Consider the following 23,759-nt stretch of genomic DNA (forward strand, 5'->3'; position numbering starts at 1 on the left):
TTAATTCAGCTGGAAAAGGTGGGCGTGCTGTCAAATTGTTTGCTTCATTGAAGCCTGCTGTGTTACTAAAAAGACTGGAAACCCCTGGAATGGACTCCGAGACTGGACTACACCTCCCAAGATGCACTGCACCCTCCCCTTCTGGGAGAGGCAGTTGCACTGTAGGACAGCCTGGCCCTGGTGCATCATGGAACGTGCAGTCCCACTAAACAGCTCCGTCCATAGAGACAAATGAGCGCTGAAGACAACTGAACTACGGCTCCCACGAGGCACCGCTTAAGTATTTCAATGTTCAAATGTCTGCCCAAAAATCCCCTGATACTTTTCATGGAAAACTCAAATAAAAATGAATATTTCTCTCATTTTTAGAAATGGATGTTTTGCCCCCAGCTGTGGCCCTGCCCTCTGCATTTAACTCCACCCCCCCACTGTTAACCCTTCCCACTCCCAAGCGACAGGGAACGACCAAGGCTCATGCCCACCTTCCCACGGGCGGGCTGCCTGGGGCGCTGGACACTGACCTGGTGGAGGTGCTGGGGATGGGCCGGCCGGTGTCGGCCCGCACGCACCAGCAGTAGCCGGTGGCTTGGTGGCACTGCACGGGCTTGTAGGTGCCATCCCCTTCGCACTCCGGGACGAAGGTCCCCTCCTGCGGGTGCAGCCGAACGTCCTCCAGGGCCTCCAGCCGCTCCTGCTCACAGGATGGAGGGAACTCTGCCCGATCCGAGGAGCGGGGGGAGGCTTTTTACCTTTTCACTCTCCTGGCACCCACTTGCCACCTCTTTCCCCCTCCCGCAACCCAGGCATCCTGGACCCCAGCCACACCCCCAGCTGGCAACTGGGCTAGCGGTGTCCAACAGGAGTTCAAAGATCCCCACGCTTGCGGTTGTCGTCCTTCCACACTCACCACTTTGTTCACACTCCCAGCCCCCTCCCAGCTCTAAAGAAATACCCTCCCTCAGAGCCAGGCACTCCCAGCCCCCCCCCAAATGCCCTCCCCCAGAGCCAGGCACCCCCCGCCATAAATGCCCACCCCTCCCCGAGCCAGGCACTCCCAGCCCCTCCATTTAATCCAACGCCGTTGGCTCACCAGAGCTGCAGGTGCTACCGCCAGGCGCTTCTCCCGCCATGTGGTGGGGCGCATGCGCGGAGCAGGCAGGCGGCTCTCCCAGCATGCAGCTCTCAGGAGGAGCCGCAGTTAAAGGCTCCAAGAGCCACAGGTTGGTCACCCCCCATTTGCCACAACGCAGCGTCTCTGGGGCGAAAGTATTGGACACCACGGACCTAGACCAACCTTGCGCCCTTTCCCAGCCTCATTCTGGGGGGGACGTCCCCTGCCGAAATGCCATCAGCACCCCTCCCTTTTGGTTTCCGTGGCACCAACGTGCATCCCCAGTGCTGGTTTGCCGGGCTTGCTCTTGGCACGGCCTCGGGGCCCAGCAGCGTAGGAAAGGCAGAGACGGTCTCCAGGCTAGAGAGGCCTCAAGGCAAATGCTCCCTCTTCGAAAACAGGGCCCCCTCCTGCGCCCCGGTTCGCTGGGGAGGGACTGTGAACGAGCCCTGCAAAAACTCAGCCCCCCCGGGGCAAGCCTGGGACCCGACCTGGGGCTGCCTAGTCCTGCCCAGCTTCCGCTTACCTTGAATCCGCTTCACCGTCTGGTTGGGTTTGAACTCGGGGACGATGATGGGCATGAGGAACGGCAGCGAGGTGCCCTCTGAAAGCAGCGGAGAGAAGTTGGGGAGGTGGGGACTGGGGAAGGGAACCCCCCCCCCCCGAGCTCCCCGCGCCACATTTCCACCCTCAGAGCACATCCCAGCCCCTCCGCCGGGGGCAGGGGGCACCCTGTCCTTCCAGCCTGGGTGGCCAGAGAGGTCAAGGGGGCACAGGACTGCTCATGGTGCCTTTCACCAGCAAGAGACTCTCCCTTCATAAGCCTGGGGTACGGCCCCGGGGCCAGAGCCCAAGTGGTCGTCTCACATCCCTCCCCCGCATGCTTTACGAGAACTGGATTATCAGCTTTAGGCAAAATGCACCGTGCAGCTTTTTTTTCTTTTAGTTACAATCTGCTGAACAAAACCAACAAGAAGCCCTGCGGCACCTTATAGACTAACAGATATTTTGGAGCATCAGCTTTCGCGGGCAAGGACCGGCTGCTTTGTTAGCATCTGACCAAGCGGGTCTTTGCCCACCAGAGCTTATGTCTTTGCCCACCTGTTAATGTGGTGGTGGTTTCAACCAGGACGGCAATTACGTGGCCCATAATAAGGACTCTTTTACCTATTTTGTTTTGTCCGACTCTTGACTTCCCCCCCCACCGCCCCTCTCGTCTTCTGATTTGCCCACCTTGATTACAATTTTTCTGATATTTCAACTTTGATCAGTATTTTTGGTTCTCTGTGCCTTAAATAGTGAGTCTGTTCTGGTCGGGCTCTGGGCTGAGGAAGTGGGGCTGTCCCACGAAAGCTCACCTAAAAACTTATTTTGTTAGCCTTTAAAGTGCTTTTTTGTTTTGATGGTATCTAGACTGACATGGCTGTTTCTCTGGTACTATTTGGCTAAATAGCTTTCTCTGATCTGTCTGTTTTCCCTAAGGCAATGTCTTCACTACACAGGGGACTGCCCAGTAGGGATGCACAAAATCAAACTATCTGGGGCCGGCGGTTGACCCCTGTACGCCTTGATCTGGCAAGGAGTAAGGGAGGTTGACACGTGAGTTTCTCCCATCAACCTCCCATTGGGAGGACAGCCAGGTAAGTCGATTGTAGATAAGTGGATTCCAGCTACTCAGCCGTCACAGCTAGAATTGCTGTAGCTACAGTCGACTTTAATGCCTAGTGTTGACCTGGCCTTAGAGTCACAGAAATTTTACTTTTATTCTTAATAAAAACACTTTTGTTTATTAATCTGGCCCAGTGTAAGTAATTGTTACCTAGGTGGGAGTAACCACTGCAGCTCTCTTTAAGTGTGTCTACACTTGCATTCCTCTTTCGAAAGAGGTATGCAAATGAGGCAAAAAGAAAATGCAAATGTGGCATAAATTTGCATATTCTGCACCTTATTTGCATAGTCTAATTTTGAAAGAGCTTCCTTAGAAAGGAGAAAGCCAGTGTAGATGCTGCTGTTTCAAAAGTAAACCCCATCTTCGAAAGAATCCTTCTTCCCATTAAATGAAGGATATGCAAATTTATACTTCAATTGCATTTTTGGTTTACCTCATTTGCATACCTCTTTCAAAAAAGGAATGCAAGTGTTGACACACCCTTTGTCTTTGGTAAAGAGAAGCAGTCCTGGAGCTCCTTAAAGGTGAACATTTGTTATTCGGTCATGAGATTTCCAGGGGAAGAAGAATCTGAGGAAGTAGATCTCACCCAGGAAAGCTCATGGCCTCACAAATAAATGTGTTAGTCTTTGAGGAGCTCCAGGACTGCTTGTTTGTTTGCAAAGCTACAGACTAACCCCCTGACCCCAGGGAGGCTATTGATAAGGAGGGTGAATTTATAAGTTTTTCTGTGTAAAACTTTTACACGGACGAGGACGGATTGTTTTGGATCTCTTTGGGGACTGGGTTCCTGGGGGCCAAGCCCTCCCAGAGCTGAGCTGCTTTGTTGGAGGGAGGGTAACCCCAATTCTGTGCCTTGGCTGAGGGAGACCAGAGGTTCTGGCCCAGCTGGACAGGGCGGTGGGGTGCCCCAGAGGGCAGGTAGGTGGACTCAGTGGCATGACAAGCCCACGAGGTGACAGCCCCAAGGGGACTTCTGTGACCCGTCCCATGGCAGTGGAAGAACCACCTACCCCAGGTAGGAATGGCATGAGGGAGGGCTGGCTGGACCCCATGTGAGGGCCTTCTGGGAGCTCTGGGGGATTAATGGTGCAGGAAATCAGCCACTTGCCTGTGTGGGGTTCACAGCAGAGCAGCAGGTTGCCGGGGCAGGGGGGCCCAGGAATAGGGGTTCAGGCAGCACGGCTGGGAGGGGTTTAGCACCCGCCTGGGCCGGTGTAAGCTGCTCCCCTCTCCCGGGCAATACTGCAACGTGGGGCACGTGCTGCCATAAGCCGGTGGGCATGGAGGGTCACTTACCTTCCTGCCTGTAGGGTGGGGGGCTTGCCGGGCTGGGCCTGGGTCTCCCGCCTTCTGCGTTCAGGGAGGAAAAGAGTTCGAAGGCCACTATTACAGAGGTCTTAGTGCCATCTATTCTGCCCAAAGAGTGGAGTTCACAGCACAGACCCCAGCGCCAGCCGCCCTGCTGGGGGGAAGGGGGCGGGAGGTGGGGCCCCCCCATTCTCACAGCCGCCAGGGCATGGGGCGCACGCTGCCTTGGGCCTGCCCCTCAGGGGTGCTTCCCTGCGGCTCATTCAGCCTTGTGCCCCAGGTGTTTTCTACCTTTACAACCTGCTCCCCGCAGCCAGTCAAGAGAGGGAAACTGAGGCACGTGCCTTGGGTTGTGACTCGTCTCAGGCCACGTGGTGGAGCCGGGAGGGGAACCCAGGTATCCGGGCTCCCAGTTCCAATGAGCTGGTGGGCAGCTGGAATCGCGGGCAGGGTCCCCAAAGACCCATTAGGAAGCAGGCTGCAGTACCCGGGGCTCCCTCCAGAGGGCACCCGCTCACTGCTCCCCAGTCGCTCCTCAGCCGGCTGGGGAATTCTCCAGCGTGCAGGGACACAGAGGGAGGGGCTGGGGACACCCCTTCACTGCCCTGCCGGGGTGCCAGGCGCTGCAGACGGGCAGGAGTCAGAGCGCTGCAGTGGGGGAGGGGGACACCCAGCATTCGGGGGAAGGGCGGGAGGGGTTACCTCTCCGTGAGGAATTAGGGTCCTGCCAGGATGGCCGCACCACATAGGAGCCTGGAGGAGGAGCAAGAAAGAATTCACCCCCATCGTCCAGCCCCGCTGCTCGGAGCCCCCACCCAGAGCTGGGCCAGAACAACAGAGTCCTGGCTCCCAGCCCACTGCTCTAACCGCTAGGTCTCGCTCCCTGCCCACAGCTGGGAATGGAACCCTGGAGTCCTGGCTCCCAGCACCCATCTCTAACCACTACACCCCGCTCCCTGCCCAGAGCCGGGCACAGACCTCCAGCGTCCCGGCTCCCAGCCCACTGCCTACCCCGGCCTCTCCTTCCTCCTCAGACTGCCCAGGTGCCTCATTCGGAACCCGTCTGTGGGGAGGGCTCAGACCGGCCCCACAGCCCCATGGCAGGATGCTGCCTAACGGGGAGGACTGACCCCCTCCCTGCCCTAGTGCCCATACCAGGCCCAGACCGAGCCGGGGCCCCGAGGACTCAGGCCTGGCCCAGACGCGCAGGGCGCAGCGGGCGGTGGGGCGGATGGGGTGGACCCCAGCCTGGCCGGGCTCTCCGGTACCTGTGCAGTTGGGCGTCTGGTTGAGCAGGGAGGTCCCGCTGATGGGTTTGCCCTCGGCCGTGACGCACCAGCAGTAGCCCGTCTGCCTGTGGCACTGCACCTGGCCGGGGAGGGACGCACAGGGCAGGTGACCCCAGCGGGTCTGGCCTTTGGGGGCCGGAGTCGGGGCTCTTCCATCGCTCCCGGAACGGGAGCGGTGCCGTGACCGAGTCCTGCCCTCAGCGCGCCCCGTGCCCTGGCAGACGCCGTCGAGGCCGGAAGGGAGCCCGCCCCATGCACCCGAGCTGCCCCCCGTCTGCACTGGGGCCGATCCCCCGGAAAGGGCGTCAAGGGGAGGGGAGGGGAGGGTGGCAGCCGGGGGTAGCTCGACCCCGCCGTTCGGCACTGGGGAGGCCACAGCGTCCAGTTTGGGGGCCCCCAGTATAGAAAGGTTGTGGATGTGCTGGAGCAGGTTCAGCGGAGGGCACCAAAAATGACTCAGGGGCTGGAGCGCAGGACCTGTGGCGAGAGGCTGGGGGATTTGGGCTTGTTTAGTTTGCAGAAGAGAAGACCGAGGGGGGATTTAACAGCAGCCTTCAGCTTCCTGCAGGGGGGCTCCAAAGAGGAGGGTGAGAAACTGTTCTCGGTGGTGTCAGTCGGCAGAACAAGGAGCAACGGTCTGAGGTTACAGAGCGGGAGGTGCAGGCTGGACATTAGGAAAAAGCTGCTTCCCCAGGCGGGCGGGGAGGCACTGGGATGTGCTGCCCAGGGAGGTGGTGGATTCTCCATCCCTAGAGGTTTTTAAGCCCCGGCTGGACAAGGTCCTGGCTGGGGTGACTTAGGGGGGTTGATCCTGCTTGGAGCAGGGGGCTGGACTCGAAGACCTCCTGAGGTCCCGTCCAGCCCCGGGAGTCTGTGACTGCCTCTTGCAGCAGGTGAGGGCTGGCAGGAGGGGGCTGCTCAGTGCACAGAGGGACCTTGCAGCTCTCCTGGGCTCCCCCAGAGGAGGTGGGGGGAGGGATGCAGCCCCAGCCCCGGTACCTGCAAGAAAGAGCCGTCCTCACTGCACTCAGGGACGTAGGTGGAGTCCGCCTGGCGCCGGGCCTGGGCGAGGGCGGCTGCCCGGTCCTCTTGGCAGCGGGTGAGGTTCGCGCCTGCAAGGGGAGGTTTTGGGGGGCCATGGGGGTGCGGAGAACGGGCACCACCGGGGCACCCAGAGACGGGACGACAGACCCACGCCCCCGGCCCCGCTATCCCCCAGCTCCCGAGCCAGGGGGGCAGAGAATTCCCCACCCCGCTGGCTGCCCGCTCTGTCGGCTCGGGACCGGGCCCCGGCCGGGTTGGGGGGCAAAGGGATGGGGAGCCCGAGCCTGGGCTCACACCCTCTCCCCGTCTCCTCCCGCCTGCCCTGGGCTCTACCTACCGGCGGGGTTACGCGGGGCCTCCCCACAGCGGACGCGGGGCAGCGCCTCCAGCAGCGGCTCCTGGCAGCGGGCGCGCTGGAAGGCGCAGTGAGACCGGTAGAGCTTCCCGTCCGAGGCGCAGACGGGCCGGTGGCGCTCGCGGGAGCACTCGGCCGGGCACGGCAGCCCCCGCTCGCCCTCCGAGATGATGAACTGCAGGAGAGGGGGAGAGATGGCGGATGTTGGGCTCCGTCCCCCCACCAGAGCCACCGGGCCCGGCACCCCGATGCCCTCCTGAGTTTGCACCTCCAATGTCCCCCCGCACCGCAGCCCTGGCTGTCCCCCTTACTCTGCACCCCCAATGTCCCCCCACACCGCAGCCCTGGCTGTCCTCCTGACTCTGCACCCCCAATGTCCCCCCACACCGCAGCCCTGGCTGTCCTCCTAACTCTGCACCCCAAATGTCCCCCTACACCGCAGCCCTGGCTGCACTCCTGACTCTGCACCCCCAATGTCCCCTACACCGCAGCCCTGGCTGTCCCCCTTACTCTGCACCCCCAATGTCCCCTACACCGCAGTCCTGGCTGTCCCCCTTACTCTGCACCCCCAATGTCCCCTACACCGCAGCCCTGGCTGTCCCCCTTACTCTGCACCCCTCAATGTCCCCCTATACCGCAGCCCTGGCTGCACTCCTGACTCTGCACCCCCAATGTCCCCTACACCGCAGTCCTGGCTGTCCCCCTTACTCTGCACCCCCAATGTCCCCTACACCGCAGCCCTGGCTGCACTCCTGACTCTGCACCCCCAATGTCCCCCTATACCGCAGCCCTGGCTGCACTCCTGACTCTGCACCCCCAATGTCCCCTACACCGCAGCCCTGGCTGTCCCCCTTACTCTGCACCCCCAATGTCCCCTACACCGCAGTCCTGGCTGTCCCCCTTACTCTGCACCCCCAATGTCCCCTACACCGCAGCCCTGGCTGTCCTCCTGACTCTGCACCCCTCACACCCGCTCAACGTCCCTACCCTGCATCCCTCGCACCTCTCGCTGTCCTCCCTACACCGTGACCCTCGCACCCCTAGAAGCCCTCCCTATGCAGAACCCCGCACGCCCCTCAAAACCCTTCCTGGAGACACCTCGGCTGCTGGGCCCGGAACGGCCCAGGTGCCGCAGCAGGGCCCCTAACTCCTGGCCGGCAGCCCCGGAAGGGACGAGGTGAACTCAGCGCACAGGCTGGGGAAGCTGAGGCCCTGGCTCAACAAGCCACCGCATATGGGAGGAGCCGGGTCCCAGAAATCCCCTCCCGCCATCCAAAGATTCTCTAGTGCTAGGGGACAGCAGAGCCCGACACCCCGACACTCAGGATCCCCCCTCCCCCCACAACCGCCCCCCAGAATTCAGGCCAAATAGTGAGTGCCCCCTGCAGGGCAGGATGGGGCCCGTGAGCAGCAGGAGTTCGGCCCCACGGACCAAGGACGCCTCTGCTCATCAGGAGCTCCCCTAGCATTGTCCACTGGTATGTGCCATCCCATTTTACAGAGGAGGAAAACTGAGGCACGGGGCTATATGACATGCCCGAGGGCAGCGCTGGGGATGGAGGCACCACCGCCTGCATCCCGCTTCTACATGCAAACCGGCCTGGGCAGAGCTGCCCTAACGAGGCTGTCAGCGCCGGAAGGTGAGGGCGTAAGTTTTGCCCATGAGGCCAGGCAGGTGGTGACGGGAGGCCGCCGTGGACGGGTTGGCGAGGAGGTGGGAGGCGGTTGGTCTCGCAGCCAGGGGAGCAGCGGGGGCGGGGGCTGCGCGGAGGAGAGAGCCGGGTGCAGGTTTGGTAGACAATCGGCCCTGGAGCTGCCCCATGGCGGAGGAAGCGGGGGAGCGGGGGGGCCCTGCCGTAGATCCAAGCTGCCATTCGCCCACCACGGGCATCGCTCAACCATATGTGGAGATTAACACGACAGCGACTTCTCCGCTCAGGAAGGAGGAAACTAAGCGGGAGAAGTTATCACTGAGGTCTATAAAACCACGACCTGCTCCCCGGCTGCTGGTTTACGTGCAGAACTGGGGTACAGGAGGTGGTGCCTGCTGGGTGGGCTTGGGCATATCCCATAGCCCAGTGCCTCAGTTTTCCCCCTCTGTAAAATGGGATGGCTGATACTGACTGGTGGAAAACGCCAGGGGAGCTACTGATGAGCAGAGGCCTCCTTGGTCCGTGTGGCCAGACTCCTGCTGCTCGGAGGCCTCATCCTGCCCTGCAGCAGGTGGTCTCTAGTCGTCCTGCTTTCTGCAGGAGCAGCTGTGGGCTGAGATGGAGGCGGGGGGGAGACGAGACCCCGAGTGAATACGGAGAAGTTACTGACTTGCTCCCGGCACACAAAGGTCGCCGCCAGGCAGCAGGTTTCAAACCAGCAAGAGGGAGTTTTTCTTCCCGCCGGTGGAGGTCGGACGGAGCAGAACTTTATCGGGGCTCAGACCAGAGCTGGGTAATTCCCTGGGGGCCGGGTCCACCCGCGGCTGGTAGGACGCTGGGAAGGGGGCGACGGGGAAGGGGCGGCGGGACGATTCCTTGCTCTGCTCGGACCCTCCGGGGCAGGGGGCCTTGGCCACTGTCGGAAGACGGGGCCTCTGCGCCAGACTCAGCTGTGGTCTGGCGCAGCCCGGCTGGTCTGTTCCCCCGCCCCCGCCCCGGGGGAGCCGCGCTGCCTGTGTGACTTGGCACAGGGGGCAGGAGTTGGTTTAACTAATTGCACAGTAAATAAACACCCGGGGACCCGGGGGCCAATTAAAAGCCACTCACTCTGCAGCCGCGCCGGCGCTTTTTCCAGAGCGCCCGCCCAGACCGCAGGCAGCCGGGCGAGCTGGCCGCTTGCCGGCGCGGGGTGACCCTTTAGGGGCCTGGCGGGCACACGCGGCTCAATCCCCCTTGCGCCGCGGGGTACGAAACGGCCGGATCCGCCCGGACGCCTGGGTTCTCCCAGCTCCTTTCCGAAGGCTCCCGCGGCCGGGAGGTTCGTCGGGCCCGGCTGAGCGGGGGGGAGGGGGGTTGCCCCTCTTTTCAATGGGGGGGAACCTGGAGGTGAGAGCGGGGTCCCGGCTCCCCACGTCCACCGCCGAATCCCAGGGGCGAGGGGATCCCCCTCGGCTTTCCAAAGCCGCCGGCCCCCCCCCGGGCCGGGCTCTCCTGCCCAGCTGCCCCCCCCCCCCGCCACGCGGGGCACCGGGCGCCTTGTTTTCCCCAAGCCCCCTGGGGAGGAGTGACCCAGCCAGGGGGCCTTGGGCCGGCCGTGTCCAGCAGCCGGGCGGGCGGGGGGTACAACCCTTCCAGGGCCTTGCCGCAGGCGAGTCAATGCTTCGCGGCTGTGCGTGCCAGCCCGGCGGCGGTTGGCAGGGGAGCGCTCGGGGAGCCCTGCCAGGCTGCAGGGGGAGGAGGCGGGCGAGGATTCAGGGCCTCGTAAAGAAGGGGAGAGGTTGGGCCGAGCCCGTTCCAGTCCCCGCGGCGGCTCCGCGGCTGCCCTGCCGGGCTGGGCTTCGGGGGGCAGCGGGCCAGGAGCGCGCAGGGCGGGGGTGAGAGCTCAGCGCGTGTGCGGGGGGGGGGAAGGGGAACTGCGCGGACCCCCCCCCCGGCTAGCCCAGTCCTACCTCCCACTTCTGCTGCCCCCCGCCTGCCCCACAGCCCCTGCGATCCCTGCCCCACAGCTGCCCCTCGGCAGTCACTCAGGGTTCCCTCCGGGCTGAGCCCTGGGGCAGCCGGGGGGCAGAGCAGCCGCAACCAGCTCTCTGCGGTTCCCAAGCTTTTCCGGGCGGGGACCCCTTCGCACCCTTCGGGAAGACTTGGCGACCCAGGGCCGCTCAAAGACGCGCGGGCGGGCGCCAGCAGCGCCAATTTTCCACGAGAGGCAAGAATGTAAAATTGCCCCCCCCCGTTTATAGAGTCGGGGATTTCATAGAAAACGGGAAAATACATTAATAATAATAAAATAATAACCCTGCATTTATTGTAGTTAATTGTTACTTTATTATTATAGTTGATCTGAGTTGTGGTGGGGGAAAGACCCTCCTCCCCAAACCGCTCCCTCCTGCTCCCCCAGCTTAAACCCCCCACTCAGGGGTTGGAGGGGCTGGGGGGAGTCACACTCAGGGGTGGGGGGATCACACTCGGGTGGAGGAGGGGCTGGGGGCGTCACACTCAGGGGTGGGCGGATCACACTCGGGTGGAGGAAGACACAAACAAAAATGAAAATTGTCAAATCAGCTGCATAGAACGGAACGGAGGCAAAAAGGAGGACGGGGGCAAACCGACTTACTGCGAGAGTCTATCAAGCAACTTGCCCGGGTAGCGCCGAATGCTAAAGGGGGAGCTGCTCTTCGTAATGCGTAACTGCTTCGCTATTGATAGGCAGAGCTGCTGGATGGGGCAACGTTAAGGAGCTGCAAATGGCTTCCTGGAGAGCCACATGCAGCTCGGAGCTGCTGGCGACCCTGAACAAATCTCTTTGTACATCGATCCATGCTTGGGTCCCGCCCCATAAGTCGGGAATCCCTGGTCTATCAATAGGGCACATCCCCTGCAACCCCACCCCCGGCTGCCCCTCACTCCTGACCCACATCCCCTTGCAACTCCGCCCCCGGCTGCCCCTCCCCCAGCTCCGCTGTGTCCCTCACTCCTGACCCACATCCCCCTGCAACTCTGCCCGGGGCTGCCCCTCCCCCAGCTCCGCTCTGCCCCTCAATCCCGACCCACATCCCCTGCAACCCCACCCCGGCTTTGCCCCTCCCTGCCCTGAGCTCAGAGTGGCTCAGAACCTGGGCCTGCCCTCACAGGGAGCTCTCTCAGCCAGAAGCAGATAAGAGGCGCTTGCCTGGGAATGGGGCACCGTGGTGGGAACACAGAGCCCTGCACCCACAGGCTGTCTGTGACCTCAGCAGCCCAGGCACAGCAAAGGGTCTGGTTCCGAGGCCAGGTCCCAGCCCCCTGCCCCACAGCCCAGCCGGGCAGATGGGGGCTGCAGGGGGGCAGGCCTGTGCCAGCTGCTGAAGGAGCCTTCGCCGCTGCCTGGACAGGCAGCCACCTCCCTTCCCCAGGCCCTGATCCCCCCCACCAGCCTGAGCACGTCCCCTCCCCCAGGCACCGAGGGGATGGCCCTGGCAGGGAGGGGCGCATTGGCATGGGAAGGGGGTGGCCGGGGCCAAGGCCTGGCGTTCCCCTGGCTGCGGTGGAAAGGGCAAAGCTGTTGACAGAATGATGGGACGGTGACATGAGCCAGCGGGAGACAAACTGGCCCCAGCGCCCAAACCCTCCTGCAGAGAAGAGCCCCAGACATGCAAACTTTTCACAAACAGCCCTGGGCCAGCAGTGCCCAGACCCGCTCGGCCAGCAGCGCCCCTCACCTGCTCCTCACAGGACACCGACCCAGGGCCCCCCGTAATAAACCCACTGACGTCGCCTTTCCTCCAAGGCGTCTCTTAGTGGCTCAGACGTGACATCACCCCTCCTGCCTCGCCGAGGAACGGGTCCCCCACCACGCTCAGAGCTGGGACAGCTGGCACAGCCTAGCTCCCCCACCCACCCGCCCACCCTCTGAGCCACCTCCACCCCTGTCCATCCCTGGCTGCATCGCGGCTTCCCCCGCCCTTCTCACACATAGCAGACGCTGCCCGCCCCAGGCTGCCAGGGGACTTGACGCAGGGAGCAGCCCAGAGGCCACGGCGATGGGCGCGCTAGCAGGACCTGCCTATGGAACGTCCCCACCCCAAGTACAGCCCTTACTCATGGACCAGGCCTCCTGCTGCCACTTCAATCCCTTCCCCGCCCCACCCCGAGAATTCACATCCTCTGGGGGCCCTCTGCCTGCCCCTCCAAAATATGCCCCAGAGGTCCGAGCTATAACCCCCGGCTCCAGCCACTAGAGGGGCCATGACACACAGATGCAGCCAGGGTGGTCTTAAAGTCACTGAGGGTGACGGTGGGCGTCAATCAGCGAAGCGCCCACCCCTCCCCCGTGCCCTGCTCCTCACAGGCAGGGTGGGTCTGTATCTTTAAAGACACCCCCCGCTCACACCCTTTGAGGAGCAGGTGCAAACTGCGTCCCACAGGCCCCTACAGGCCCAAAGCGGTAACTCGTCTGAGGCCAGAGCGTCCCAGGTCCCTGCGGGCCCCAGGAAGAGCGCAGGAGGGACCGAGGGCGGCAGCACGTGACATCCCCCTGCACTGGCAGAGAAACGGTTAAATGAGATCTGCCCCGGTAATCCCAACATACGGGGACCAGCGAGAACCGGCCGGTCCCGGGCCTGAGGGTGAGTGACTGGTTCCCCATCGAGTCCCAGCCTCGCGCCCCTTCCCCGGCTGGCGCAGGAGGAAGAGACCCTCCTGGAACACACGGGGGGTCCCTTCCTGACCCTGGCCAGAGGCAGCCCTGAAGCATGAGAGTTGGGAACATAAAGGAACCGGACGTGAGCCCCGGGATCGCTCCCCGCCCCCTCCAGTTCATCCAGCTCTCTCCTGGAGCTAAGTAGCAAAGCAAGTGGGGGGCAGGGGAGGGCACAGCCCCCGCTCCCAGCAGAAGGGCCGCTTGTGGCTTCATCCAGGTGTGTAGGATCCATGCTGGGGGTGGGGGGTCAGAGGGTAATCCTGGGTGAGCTACAGCCAGGGAAGGGAACGAACGCTTCTGGCTCTGCCATTCACCCAAGAGCCTGGACTCCCACTAGCCCACGCTGTCTCCCCATTGCTGCAGGACCAGCTGCTCTGCCCCAGAGGCGGCTGCATGCGGTGAAGCTGGCCCAGGGGCGCACAGCCCTGCAGGCTGCTCCTCAGAGGGACACAAGCTGGGCGGCAGCTGCGCTGACACTCGTTTTTCCTGGCCGCCGCCCTGCGGTTACAAGAGCCAAGCCGAGCTCAGAACCACTGGCCAACCCCCAGCCACACACACTCCCAGGATTTATTTACTCGGCAGCGCTAGGGAGCCCTGACAGGCAGGAGGCAGATAGCAGCCCTGTCCTCCGGCTCCCCCTCACCCTCCCCTCCCTAGCCACCTGCACCCGGTACTGCCCTCTCCTCAGCCCGACTGCCCCAGCTGGCAGCCCAGGCATGGGAGATCCCAGCTCTGGCTTGGACCACCCGGGCTCTTCTAACTCCACATCCAGCCTCCCACGCCATCACACCAGACCTGTGAGTCCCTCTGCCCGGACCCTTATTCCCAGCCTGCACCATGGCGCCAACTCATGATTTTCTCCTACACGGCATGATAAATTCTCCCCTTCCTTAAAGTCCCAGGTCCCGGAGTCAGGTGAAGTGGGGAATCTGCCTGTGTCCTTACAGACAAGGTCAGGTTCCAGCCTATTACCTTTAGGTCTCATGGTTTGCAAAGCCAGTCTGGGGATTTTCAGGGAGCCTGCCTCAGGGTTCTGGAACATTTAGGCCGGGCGATGCCACCCAGGTGCTGCCTGGGCCAAACTAGCAGCGGCCCCTGAGCCACAGGAAGGAGTGAGAAAGGACATGCAGGGATCACCTGCGAGCCTGGAGGGCCCACCTTGCCCTCCCTTTGGTGACCTAGCTCCTGGCATGAGGGTGGTTGGCTGAGCTGGCTCGAGACCGGCCCAGTCAGCAGAAGAACTGGAGTCAACGCACCTGATCTGAGGTTTCACAGCTTCCTCGGTGGCCCAGGGCTGAAGGCTGTGGGTATGTTGGCGCCTATGCGCTGCTCTGTGCCTCAGTTTCCCCAACCGTACTATGGAGATTATGATCTTGCCTTTTGTTCCCAACCTTTTCAAGATGGGGACCCGTTTTTACAATTCAGTAAGACTTTGTGACGCAAAGTCATTCAAAGCCCGGGGGTGGGGGGGTGAGGCTCTCCCCTGGGAAAAACAAACCCCGCTCAGCCTCAAACTGCCCCCCATTGCTTCATCCTCTGTAAAGCAACCCGCCAGCCCCGCAGTGTGAGTAGTTCCCTGCCCTGCCGGCCGTTAAACTAATTCAATTGAGTTCCATTTCAGCGCTCCAGGGCAGAGGCTGGGGGAGCGAGTGGCAGCAGTGGCGGGAGCCACAAATGGCTCCCTAAAGAGCCACATGCGGCTCAGAGCTGCCTAGCTGCCCAGCCTTAAAAAAAAAAAATCTAACAGTGACCCATGTTCGGGTCCCGACCCATAGGTTGGGTATCTCTGTGTGTCGTCGGGGGCAGCCCCCTGAGGTGAGTGGCCACCCACACACATCCCACTCTCCAGCAGGCTTGACCATAATCCCCACACGAGTGGGAGCCTGAGCGCAGCGGTCCCTGTAAGAGGAGTGCTTGGGTGGCTGCCCAGAAGAGCGTCAGCTGCTGCCCTCAGCCACCCACGGCCAACAGCCGTGCACACCCGCACATGCCTCAGGACACATAAAATTTATTCCACCCGTGGCCGAAAAAAAAAAGGCCAGGGAGCTCTGCCGCAGCGGTTCACCAACACGCGGCCCTTGGGCTTCGCTGCCGCTCAGCTGGGTCGTTTTCTTTGCATCCAGGACGTTTCATTCTGGCAGCCGCAGCCGGATCCCCCACCCCCATCCCCGAAGCTGCATCCACGCCCCGCAGCCGCAGCCAGGGTCCAAGCCCCGGGGGGTGCAGCCCAGCCCCAGAAAGCAAAGCCTTTAAAACACCCATACTTGGTTCGATGCCCCCTCCCGCTGCCCCCACCCCGTCCCCGGCGTGGCAGCGAGTGCGCCCTGCCCCGCCGCCGTGCGCTCAGGGCCCCGGCCAGCCAAAAGCTGCCATGCAAGGCCCGACCCCCCCGCCTTGCTTGTCCCTGGCTGATTCACCCCCCCGCCTGCCTCCGGCCGCCAGCGCCTGCCAACACACACAGAGCGGCCCGGCCAGCTGTCAGCCGGGGGTAATTTGTTAGGGCCTCCAGCGGCAGGGTGATGTGTTCCCCCCCCAGGCCCGGCCACCAGTCAAAGGGCCATTGTGTACGCGCCACATCCGCGCCGGCTGCCCCGGCAGACAACAAGAGCCCTCGCTGTGCGCGGCCGCCGAGAGCCCGGCCGATGAAGGGGCCTTAGTCTGAAAGGGGAAAAAAAAAAGAATCTCGGGCCTGAAATTGACTCAGCCTTGAAGGCGAGCGGCGGATTCATCCCGGGAGATGCCCCTAGCCCAGAGCTGGAGAGGGCGTCAAGTCCAGGGTCCTGCCCTCCCGGCAGGGCCTATCGCTTCCCGGAAAGAGCTTTGTAGGATCGATTTGCCCCAGACCTCTGGAATGAGCCCCCCCCCTCCCCCCCGAACTGAGCTCACCCCCCTGGGCTTCCAAGGGCCCTGCTCTCAGCACTGAGGCAACCAACTCTCCAGCCCCCCTGCAGCGGAGAGAGCTGCGCGAGGCGATGCTAAGGGGTGGGACAGGGGCTGGCAGGGAGCAGCAAAGCGGATGGGGAGGGAGAGTCCAGCGGTGAGCTGGCGGGGGCTGGAGGCGAGGCTCAATGCTCCCTCTCAGCTTTTCCACCCACTGGTGGATTTTTTACCCCTCCGGTGGCGGAATAAATTTTGTGACCTGCACCCAGGCGCAGCCGCGTGCGCACCACGGGCCGAAACAAACAACCGCGCGGGGGGTGCTTTGTTAATCAGCTGGCCGGCCTTGGAATGGCTCCTGAGCCGCTGTACAAGCAGCCAGGAACCGCTGCTGAGGACGGAGGGACGCAGGCAGAGATGTGGGGAGCTCGGGGCTGGGCTCGCTGGTGCAGCGAGTCAGCCGCTGCTGGGGGTGGTCTAAGTGCAACCCGCCCCTCCGCCCGGTTACCCCTCCACTGTTTTGCGGGGCTACTCCCAACGCCCCGGGAGTGTACCAGGCTGAAGCGGGTCAGGGTGTCCCTGCCTCCGAGGCCTCCATTCTGCCATCCTCCGAGCCTAAGCCCCCACCCCCCTTCGCCCCCTGCCCCCCAGCAACCACCGCTCAGCTTCTTGGGCAGTCCCTCACTGCCGGGATCGGCACCCCAGGGTGAGGCTGGGCGCGCTCTGCCCAGGACCCGCTCAGAAGAGGGCCCCTGTGATCAGCTCCCCAAGGGGGTCTCCCTGTGTCCCTCTGTTTCCACAAGAGCAAGGAGCCCCCCCGGCCCCTGAAAGATGGATTTGGCCAGCGGCTTTCGCAGGTAAAACTCACTTCGGCAGCTGCGCCCTGAGGGACGCTGCCGGCTGCGGCCGAGCGGCAGAAGTGCTGCGGCTGGTTGCAGGCTCAGGCAGGGGCGCAGGGAGAGGTCTGGAAACGCCTCTGCCAGCCCCAGGGCCCGGAACCTACTTCTCCGCGTTCTGCCCCTTTCCCCAGCACGAGGTGAACGGAGGAGATGGGGAGGGAAGGGGGGGGGGTTCTCTGCTGGCTGGAGATGTCCAATTGAGCTGCCCATTGGGGAGGGGTGCAGGGGGCCAGGCCTGGCTCCCCACCCCGCTTTCCCCAGGCACAGGGCCCCTCTGCAATCCCTCCCACCCCTTCACACCCGAGGAGGCAGAGCAGGCAGGGGCCGGGCGCTCTCTCTTCACAAGCTGTTCAGCCTCCTTGGCCCGCGTCCCGGGACACAGAGTTCGATGCCCGCGAGCAGCGTTCTGCCTGGGAACGGGGTGCGGGCAGGTGGCACCCCGGCTAACTTCCTGATTCCACCCCAGCCCTGGGCTGCTCCTCCCGCCCCGCCACAGCGATGGGTGGGTCTGCCCTGCACTAGCAGGGCGGTGGGGCGGAAATAAGCCTGGGATTGGTCAGCTCTGCTGATCCCTTGGCTGGATTCGGGGCAAGGGAGGGGAAATCCTATGAGCCAGAGACGCCCCCCCCCCCCCAGTGCTGGCCGGGAGGGGAGCAGGGACTATTCCCAACACGAGCCCCCAGCCCCTCGCAAGGCTGAAATTCCACCTCCCCCTGCAAAAACACCCCCACGCCAGGGGCTGCGGCCCTGTCACTGCTGTGTAGACGCCAGCAAGACCCCCCAGCCCTCGGAGGTGATTCTTTTACAGCCCCCCCGCCCCAAAGCTGCCTGCCTGAGCAGCCGACCCACCAGTTAGTCCCACATTCGCAACACGCTGGGGCAAGAGGAGGGTGGAGGGGAAGTTACCCCTCCCCATGCACTGATGAACCCCTATAAACAACAAGTACCCCTCTGGCAGGGCTGTGGCACATCCCACCCCCCGGTCCCATCCCGAGGGAGCAGGGCTACAGGCGGCAGTACAGCCTAGTGGCTAGTGCGCGAGCGGGTTCTGCTCCTGGCGCTGCTCTTTAGGGACTACAGGCAAACCCTGGCCCAGCTGGGTGCCTCAGTTTTCCTGATCTAGCAAATGATATTGACCGCTCCTGTAAAACACCGGGAGCTGGACGGAGGAAAAGCGCTCGACCAAAGGGGGTCAGGGGTGGGGAACATGGGATTAAAAAGCCAGGCTGACTTCCCTCGCATTTGCATTTTGTCATTAGCCAAAACCGTACACTGCTTGGCCCCTCCCCTCATGTACATGTCTGTACAGCGCCGCGCACCCTGCCTACTTTACAAGCACCATCCCCCCCACGCCCACCCCATGGTCATAATTCAAAATGATCTGGAGAAATTGGAGAAATGGCCTGAGGTCAACTGGCTGAAGTTTAATAAGGACAAATGCCAACTGCTGCACTAGGGAAGGAACAATCAGTTTCACACATACAGACTGGGGAGAGACTGTCTAGCAACGACTACAGCAGAAAGGGATCTAGGGGTTATAGTGGACCACAAGCTAAATATAAGTCAGCAGTGTGATGCTGTTACAAAAAAAGCAAACATGATTCTGGGATGCATTAGCAGGTGTGTTGTGAGCAAGACAGGAGAAGTCATTCTTCTGCCCTACTCTGCGCTGGTTAGGCCTCAGCTGGAGTATTGTGTCCATTTCTGGGCACCGCAGTTCAAAAAGAAGATGTGGAGAAACTAGAGAAGGTCCAGAAAAGAGCGACAAGAATGATTAAAGGTCTAGAGAATGTGACCTATGAAGAAAGGCTGAAAGAATTGGGCTTGTTCAGCTTGGAAAAGAGAAGATTGAGGAGGGACATGACAGCGGTTTTCAGGTCTCTAAAAGGGTGTCGTAAGGAGGAGAGAGAAAACTTGTTCTTCTTGGCCTCTGAGGAGAGAACAAGAAGCAAGGGACTTAAACTGCAGCAAGGGAGGTTTAGGTTGGACATTAGGAAAAAGTTCCTACCTGTCAGGGTGGTCAAACAGTGGAATAAGTTGCCAAGGGAGGTTGTGGAATCTCCATGGCTGGAGACATTTAGGAACAGGTTAGATAAATGTCTATCAGGGATGGTTTTGACAGTACTTGGTCCTGCCATTGGGGCAGGGGGCTGGACTCAATGGCCTCTCGAGGTCCCTTCCAGTCCTAGTGTTCTATGATTCTAACGTGGGGCAGGCCCCCCCCCCCCCCAAGCTCCTCCCAAGAGCCCACAGCCTCAGGCAGCCCCACAACACACAGCTCCTGGCTGCCAAAGGAAAAGCCTGAGCCCTCCACCACGGCGGGCTTGGCCCTGAGTCAAGTTCCCACTACCAGGAGACAAGGCCCCAGGTAGCGCACCTGGCTGCAGCTCCAGAGTGTGCAGAACCAGGTGTGCAGGTGAGCCTGGCGCGGCAGCTTGGGAAGCAGCCTCAGTTCCCCGCCCTTCCGATCTCCTCGTGCAGAGGTGCAGCAGGAGAGATTTTCAGGACGGGGAGCCAAGAGACAGAAGCCCAGGTGATGCGTTGGGAGGAGAAAACAGCTTGTTCGACAGGCGCCGAGATGCTGACCTCGGCACACGGGTTGAGGTAGGGCTGGAAAGGGCACACACACCTTTTCAGGGCAGGGGGAAATCAAATGAACACAAGAACAAACAAACTGTGAACCATCGCCTGGGTTCCCGCCCCTTGTTTCCCCCACCCAGGTGCAGAATAAATTTTGTTCAGTGCACAGAGGAGTGTGCAGATGCGCACCACCCACAGAAACACACTGCCGGCTGTGGGCGCCCTGCACAGCAGCTGGGTGGCATTGAATCTCTCCAGGGTGCCCAACCCAGCACTCAGCTTCCGGGGAACACTGGCCACCGCAAAAAGATCCCTTTGAGTCAGAAGGGAGGTCAGCTGAGAGGTTTCTGTAACTTCTGACACATTCTGAATTTGGCCTTTCCAGCGTAAAATTTACCAAAAAATCCGCCCCCCCCCGCCCCAAAACCCAAAAAACCTCCACAAAGTTGTTTGGAATTAAACCCCAAACCTGGAAACAAACAAACAAACAAACAAACAAAAAAACCATCCGTCTCCCCCGGGGCCCGTTCCAATCCTTGCGAGAGTCTTACGGTTGAGTCAGGACATCCCTCGGACCCCACCCTTTCTTCACCCACTCCTCCTTTGCAGGGGGCAGAGGAGGAAGGCTGCCCAGAAGCGCCATTGAAAAACTCCCCAGCCAGCTCTAATTTTAGACACCTGTTTTCCAGGATCTTTAGCCCTATAACTAAGATCCCTCCCCAGGTTCCACCCAATTTTCCAATCCATGAGTGGAATAAATTTTGTTCTGTGCACTGACATGTGTACCACTAATAGAAACACAGGCTGGGCAGCACCAGAATCTCTCCTGGGCAGCCACCCCAGAGCTCAGCTTACAGGGAACAACATGACCCCCACACCCACAGGTGCGTCTACACTTGCATTCCTCTTTCAAAAAGAGGTACGCAAATAAAAATGCAAGTGAGGTATAACTTTGCATATCCAGCACCTCATTTGCATATTCTGATTTCAAAAAGGCTTCTTGTGAAAGAAAGCCACGGTAGGTGCTGCTCTTTCCAAAGTAAACCCCACCTTCGAAAGAATCCTTCTTCCCTTTATTTAATGAGAAGAAGGATTCTTTCGAAGATGGGGTTTACTTTCGAAAGAGCAGCGTTTACACCAGCTTTCTTCTTTCGAAAGCAGCTCTTTTGAAATTAGACCATGCAAATGAGGTGCTGAATATGCAAATGTATGTCTCATTTGCATTCTGTTTACCTCATTTGCATGCTGCTTTCGAAAGAGGAATGCAAGTGTAGACGCGCCCCACATGACTGACTTTAAGATTTTAAGGCTGGAGCTTTTAAAAGCCGAACCAGCTCCCTTTTCCTCCCTGGCGACCGCTTATGCAGAAAAGAAAGGTAAGGGTGCAGGAGAGAAGAAAGGGGACGTGAGGAGTGTGTCAAGGACTTTAAAAGGTTGTTACAAGTGGCTGGGGGGGAATTATTCTCTGTAACATCTGAGGACAGGACAAGACACAGTGGTCTCAAAAGGCAGTAAGGGAGGTTTAGGTTGGACATTAGGGAAAAATTCCTAATCGGCCATGTGGTGAAGCACAGATGTAAATTGCCTGGGCAGGTTGTGAGAGCTCCATCCCTGGAGATACCTGAGAGACATCTGTTGGGGATGGTTTAGCTAGAGGTGGGCAAAGCATGTGTGTGTGGGGGGCCCTTTGTGGGGGGAGTGACATTTCCTAAAGGGGGAGCAATACGGCGGGGTGCTGGGTCTCAGGCCCCTCCAGCTCATTCGTAGAGTTTGTATATTTTCCAAGCCTATTTTATTACATGTGCCAATTGTGGGGGGAGGGGGGGGGAAGTTACATGAACATAACCAAAAGTCCCAGCGACCTGGCCGACCTGAGGCTGGCTGCGGGCGGGCCGTTAATTGCACGGACTAAAAGTGGGGCCCAATGTAAAAAAACTTTGCTCGGGCCTGGCCTAGAGGGTGCGTGGTCCTGCCAAGCATGCGAGGGACCGGACTTGCGATCCCTTCCCATTCTAGGACCAACAAGAAGTCCTGGGGCACCTTAGAGACTAACAGATATGTTGGAGCATCAGCTAAGCTGATGCTCCAACGTATCTGTTAGTCTCTAAGGTGCCCCAGGACTTCTTGTTGGTCACAATGATACAGACTAACACGGCTCCCTCTCTGATGCTTCCCATTCTAGGAATGAAACTCCCTGAAGCATCAGGAGGTGGCTTTACCTGTGGCCTCCCCTCTCACCCACATCTTGGGGGGGGGGGGTTCTGTGGTAGCCCCCTGGGAACCTCAAGAACAGCTGTGTCAAAAAAGAACCAGGATTTCCAAGGGTGGGTGTGTCTACACTTGCATTCTTCTTTCGAAAGAGGCATGTAAATGAGGCAAACAAAAATTTAAATGAGGCATAAATTTGCCTATTCAGCACCTCATTTGCATAGTCTAATTTCAGAAGAGCTTCTTTTGAAAGAAGAAAGTCAGTGTAGATGCTGCTCTTTCGAAAGTAAAGCCCATCTTCGAAAGAATCCTTCTTCCCATTAAATAAAGGGAAGAAGGATTCTGGGTTTACTTTCAAAAGAGCAGCATGTACGCAGGCTCTCTTCTTTTGAAAGCAGCTCTTTTGAAATCAGAATATGCAAATGAGACGCTGGCTATGCAAATGCACACGTCATTTGCATTTTTATTTACCTCATTTGCATACCTCTTTCAAAAGATGAATGCAAACTTGGCATAAATTTGAATATTCAGTACTTTATTTGCATATTGTAATTTCAGATTGTTTTGAAGATGGCTTTACTTTCGAAACAGCAGCATCTACACTGGCTTTCTTCTTTCGAAAGAAGCTCTTTTGAAGTTAATATGCAAATGAGTTGTTGAATATGCAAATTTTGCCATTTGCCTTTTCAATTCGTATACCTCTTTCGAAAGAGGAATGTAAGTGTAGACACACCCAACTGGTCTGTCCGGAGACGTAACGAAAGTCGGGCAGGGGGCGAGGAACTTCCTCTGAACCCCCCCAGCTCCCCCGCCAGGCCTCACATGGACGTTTACATGAATTCTGTTTGGAAATGACACACGAAAGAACCTTCCCGACGCCGCGTGGTCAGAGCGGGAGGTTCTGAGATTAGCCCCTCCCATGAAACCGACAGGATCAGGGCCATGCCAGTTTCCACCCCAGCGGCCCGTTCTGCAAGGAGGCGGCGGCCGGAGACTGTTCAGCCCTCCCCCCCCCCGCTTGCAGCGGGGCTCAGGGCGGACCCCGCCCGCCTGCGGTCGGTTACAAACAGCAGCAGGTGCAGCGCCAGAGAAGATCCGGCCCCCGTGGGCTTTGGAGGCGCAAACCGCAGCCCGCGCTCGCGCACAGCGCCCTGGGCGGAGCGCGACCCGAGGGATAGGCCGCTCTAAGCGGTCCCCGGCCTCGGCCGTCCGGCCGCCGCGCAGCCTGCGGAGGGCTCTCCAGCCCCCCCGGGCACGGCTGATATTCTGGCACGGGTAAAACCGTGACACCTGTTCCACCCGGGAGCCAAGATCACGCGCCAGCCGCTGCACCTCGGCCCTCCTTGGTCACTTGCCAGCCTGCACGCTGGCCGGGCCCCAGCTGACGAAGGCCGATATATATAAGGCCCAAGAAGGGAGGGCGGCAGCCCAGGGGAGCCGCGATTAAAATTAGAAGGAGCCTTCGCGCGCAGACGGGGGTGTCAGGCGCTAAATAGGGACGCTGGGCCCTCCCCCACGGTGGCGAGCATCACAGCCAGACCTGTGCTGAGCAGCCCCCCTCCTGGCCTAATCCTCCCACTGCAGTGGGGGGGGGGGGGTCTTCTGCACCCTGCTGCCCTCTCCCCCGACTCACTCCTTATATGCTCAACAAGGGCACTTTCCCTATTAATTCCCCTCCGCCCATTATGTCCCACAGAAGGAGCACTCCCGTTCAGAGCCGCCTGGTTGAGATGCCCGCCTGCCACCCACTTCTCAGACTGGGGCTGAGCTCTAACCGACTCATCGCACCTGCCGCCAACAGGCCCGGCCCTTTTTTTCTACCCGGGGTAGAATAAATTTTGTTACGTGCACCGAGCCATGCGCGGGCGCGCACCGCCCCACGCACACGCGCTGGCGGTTGCGGCTGCCCAGCGATCCAGCTGGGCGGCACCTGAATCGCGCTCGGGCAGCCGCGCAAGTGCTCGGCTTACAGGGAACATGCCCCGGTGCTCTCACCTCTGGCCGATTCGGCTTTGCCACCCTGGTTGGGAGCTGGTCACCAGAGCCCCACAGTAACACGCCATTCAGGGGCTTTTATGCACCCACT

The 23,759-nt window shown here is 60.5% G+C and overlaps 1 protein-coding gene across 3 annotated transcripts in view; it reads right to left on the bottom strand.

Moving 5' to 3' along the window:
- Window positions 1-23,759, bottom strand: part of LOC142024732 (SPARC-related modular calcium-binding protein 1-like) — a 36,540-nt gene that overhangs the window by 8,151 nt on the left and 4,630 nt on the right. For 2 of the 3 annotated variants that reach the window (XM_075016910.1, XM_075016908.1), the window contains exons 2-8: window positions 6,762-6,954; window positions 6,380-6,492; window positions 5,360-5,459; window positions 4,794-4,844; window positions 4,080-4,166; window positions 1,638-1,715; window positions 522-714 (exon numbers count right to left, since the gene is read on the bottom strand). In XM_075016910.1, coding sequence (XP_074873011.1) covers window positions 522-714; window positions 1,638-1,715; window positions 4,080-4,166; window positions 4,794-4,844; window positions 5,360-5,459; window positions 6,380-6,492; window positions 6,762-6,954 — 815 coding nt within the window. The remainder of the gene's footprint in view (window positions 1-521; window positions 715-1,637; window positions 1,716-4,079; window positions 4,167-4,793; window positions 4,845-5,359; window positions 5,460-6,379; window positions 6,493-6,761; window positions 6,955-23,759) is intronic. The other variant, XM_075016909.1, reaches the window with a different exon arrangement.

The sequence above is a fragment of the Carettochelys insculpta genome, chromosome 22 (assembly GCF_033958435.1).
Source record: "Carettochelys insculpta isolate YL-2023 chromosome 22, ASM3395843v1, whole genome shotgun sequence".
In the NCBI taxonomy this organism is placed as follows: Eukaryota; Metazoa; Chordata; order Testudines; family Carettochelyidae; genus Carettochelys; species Carettochelys insculpta.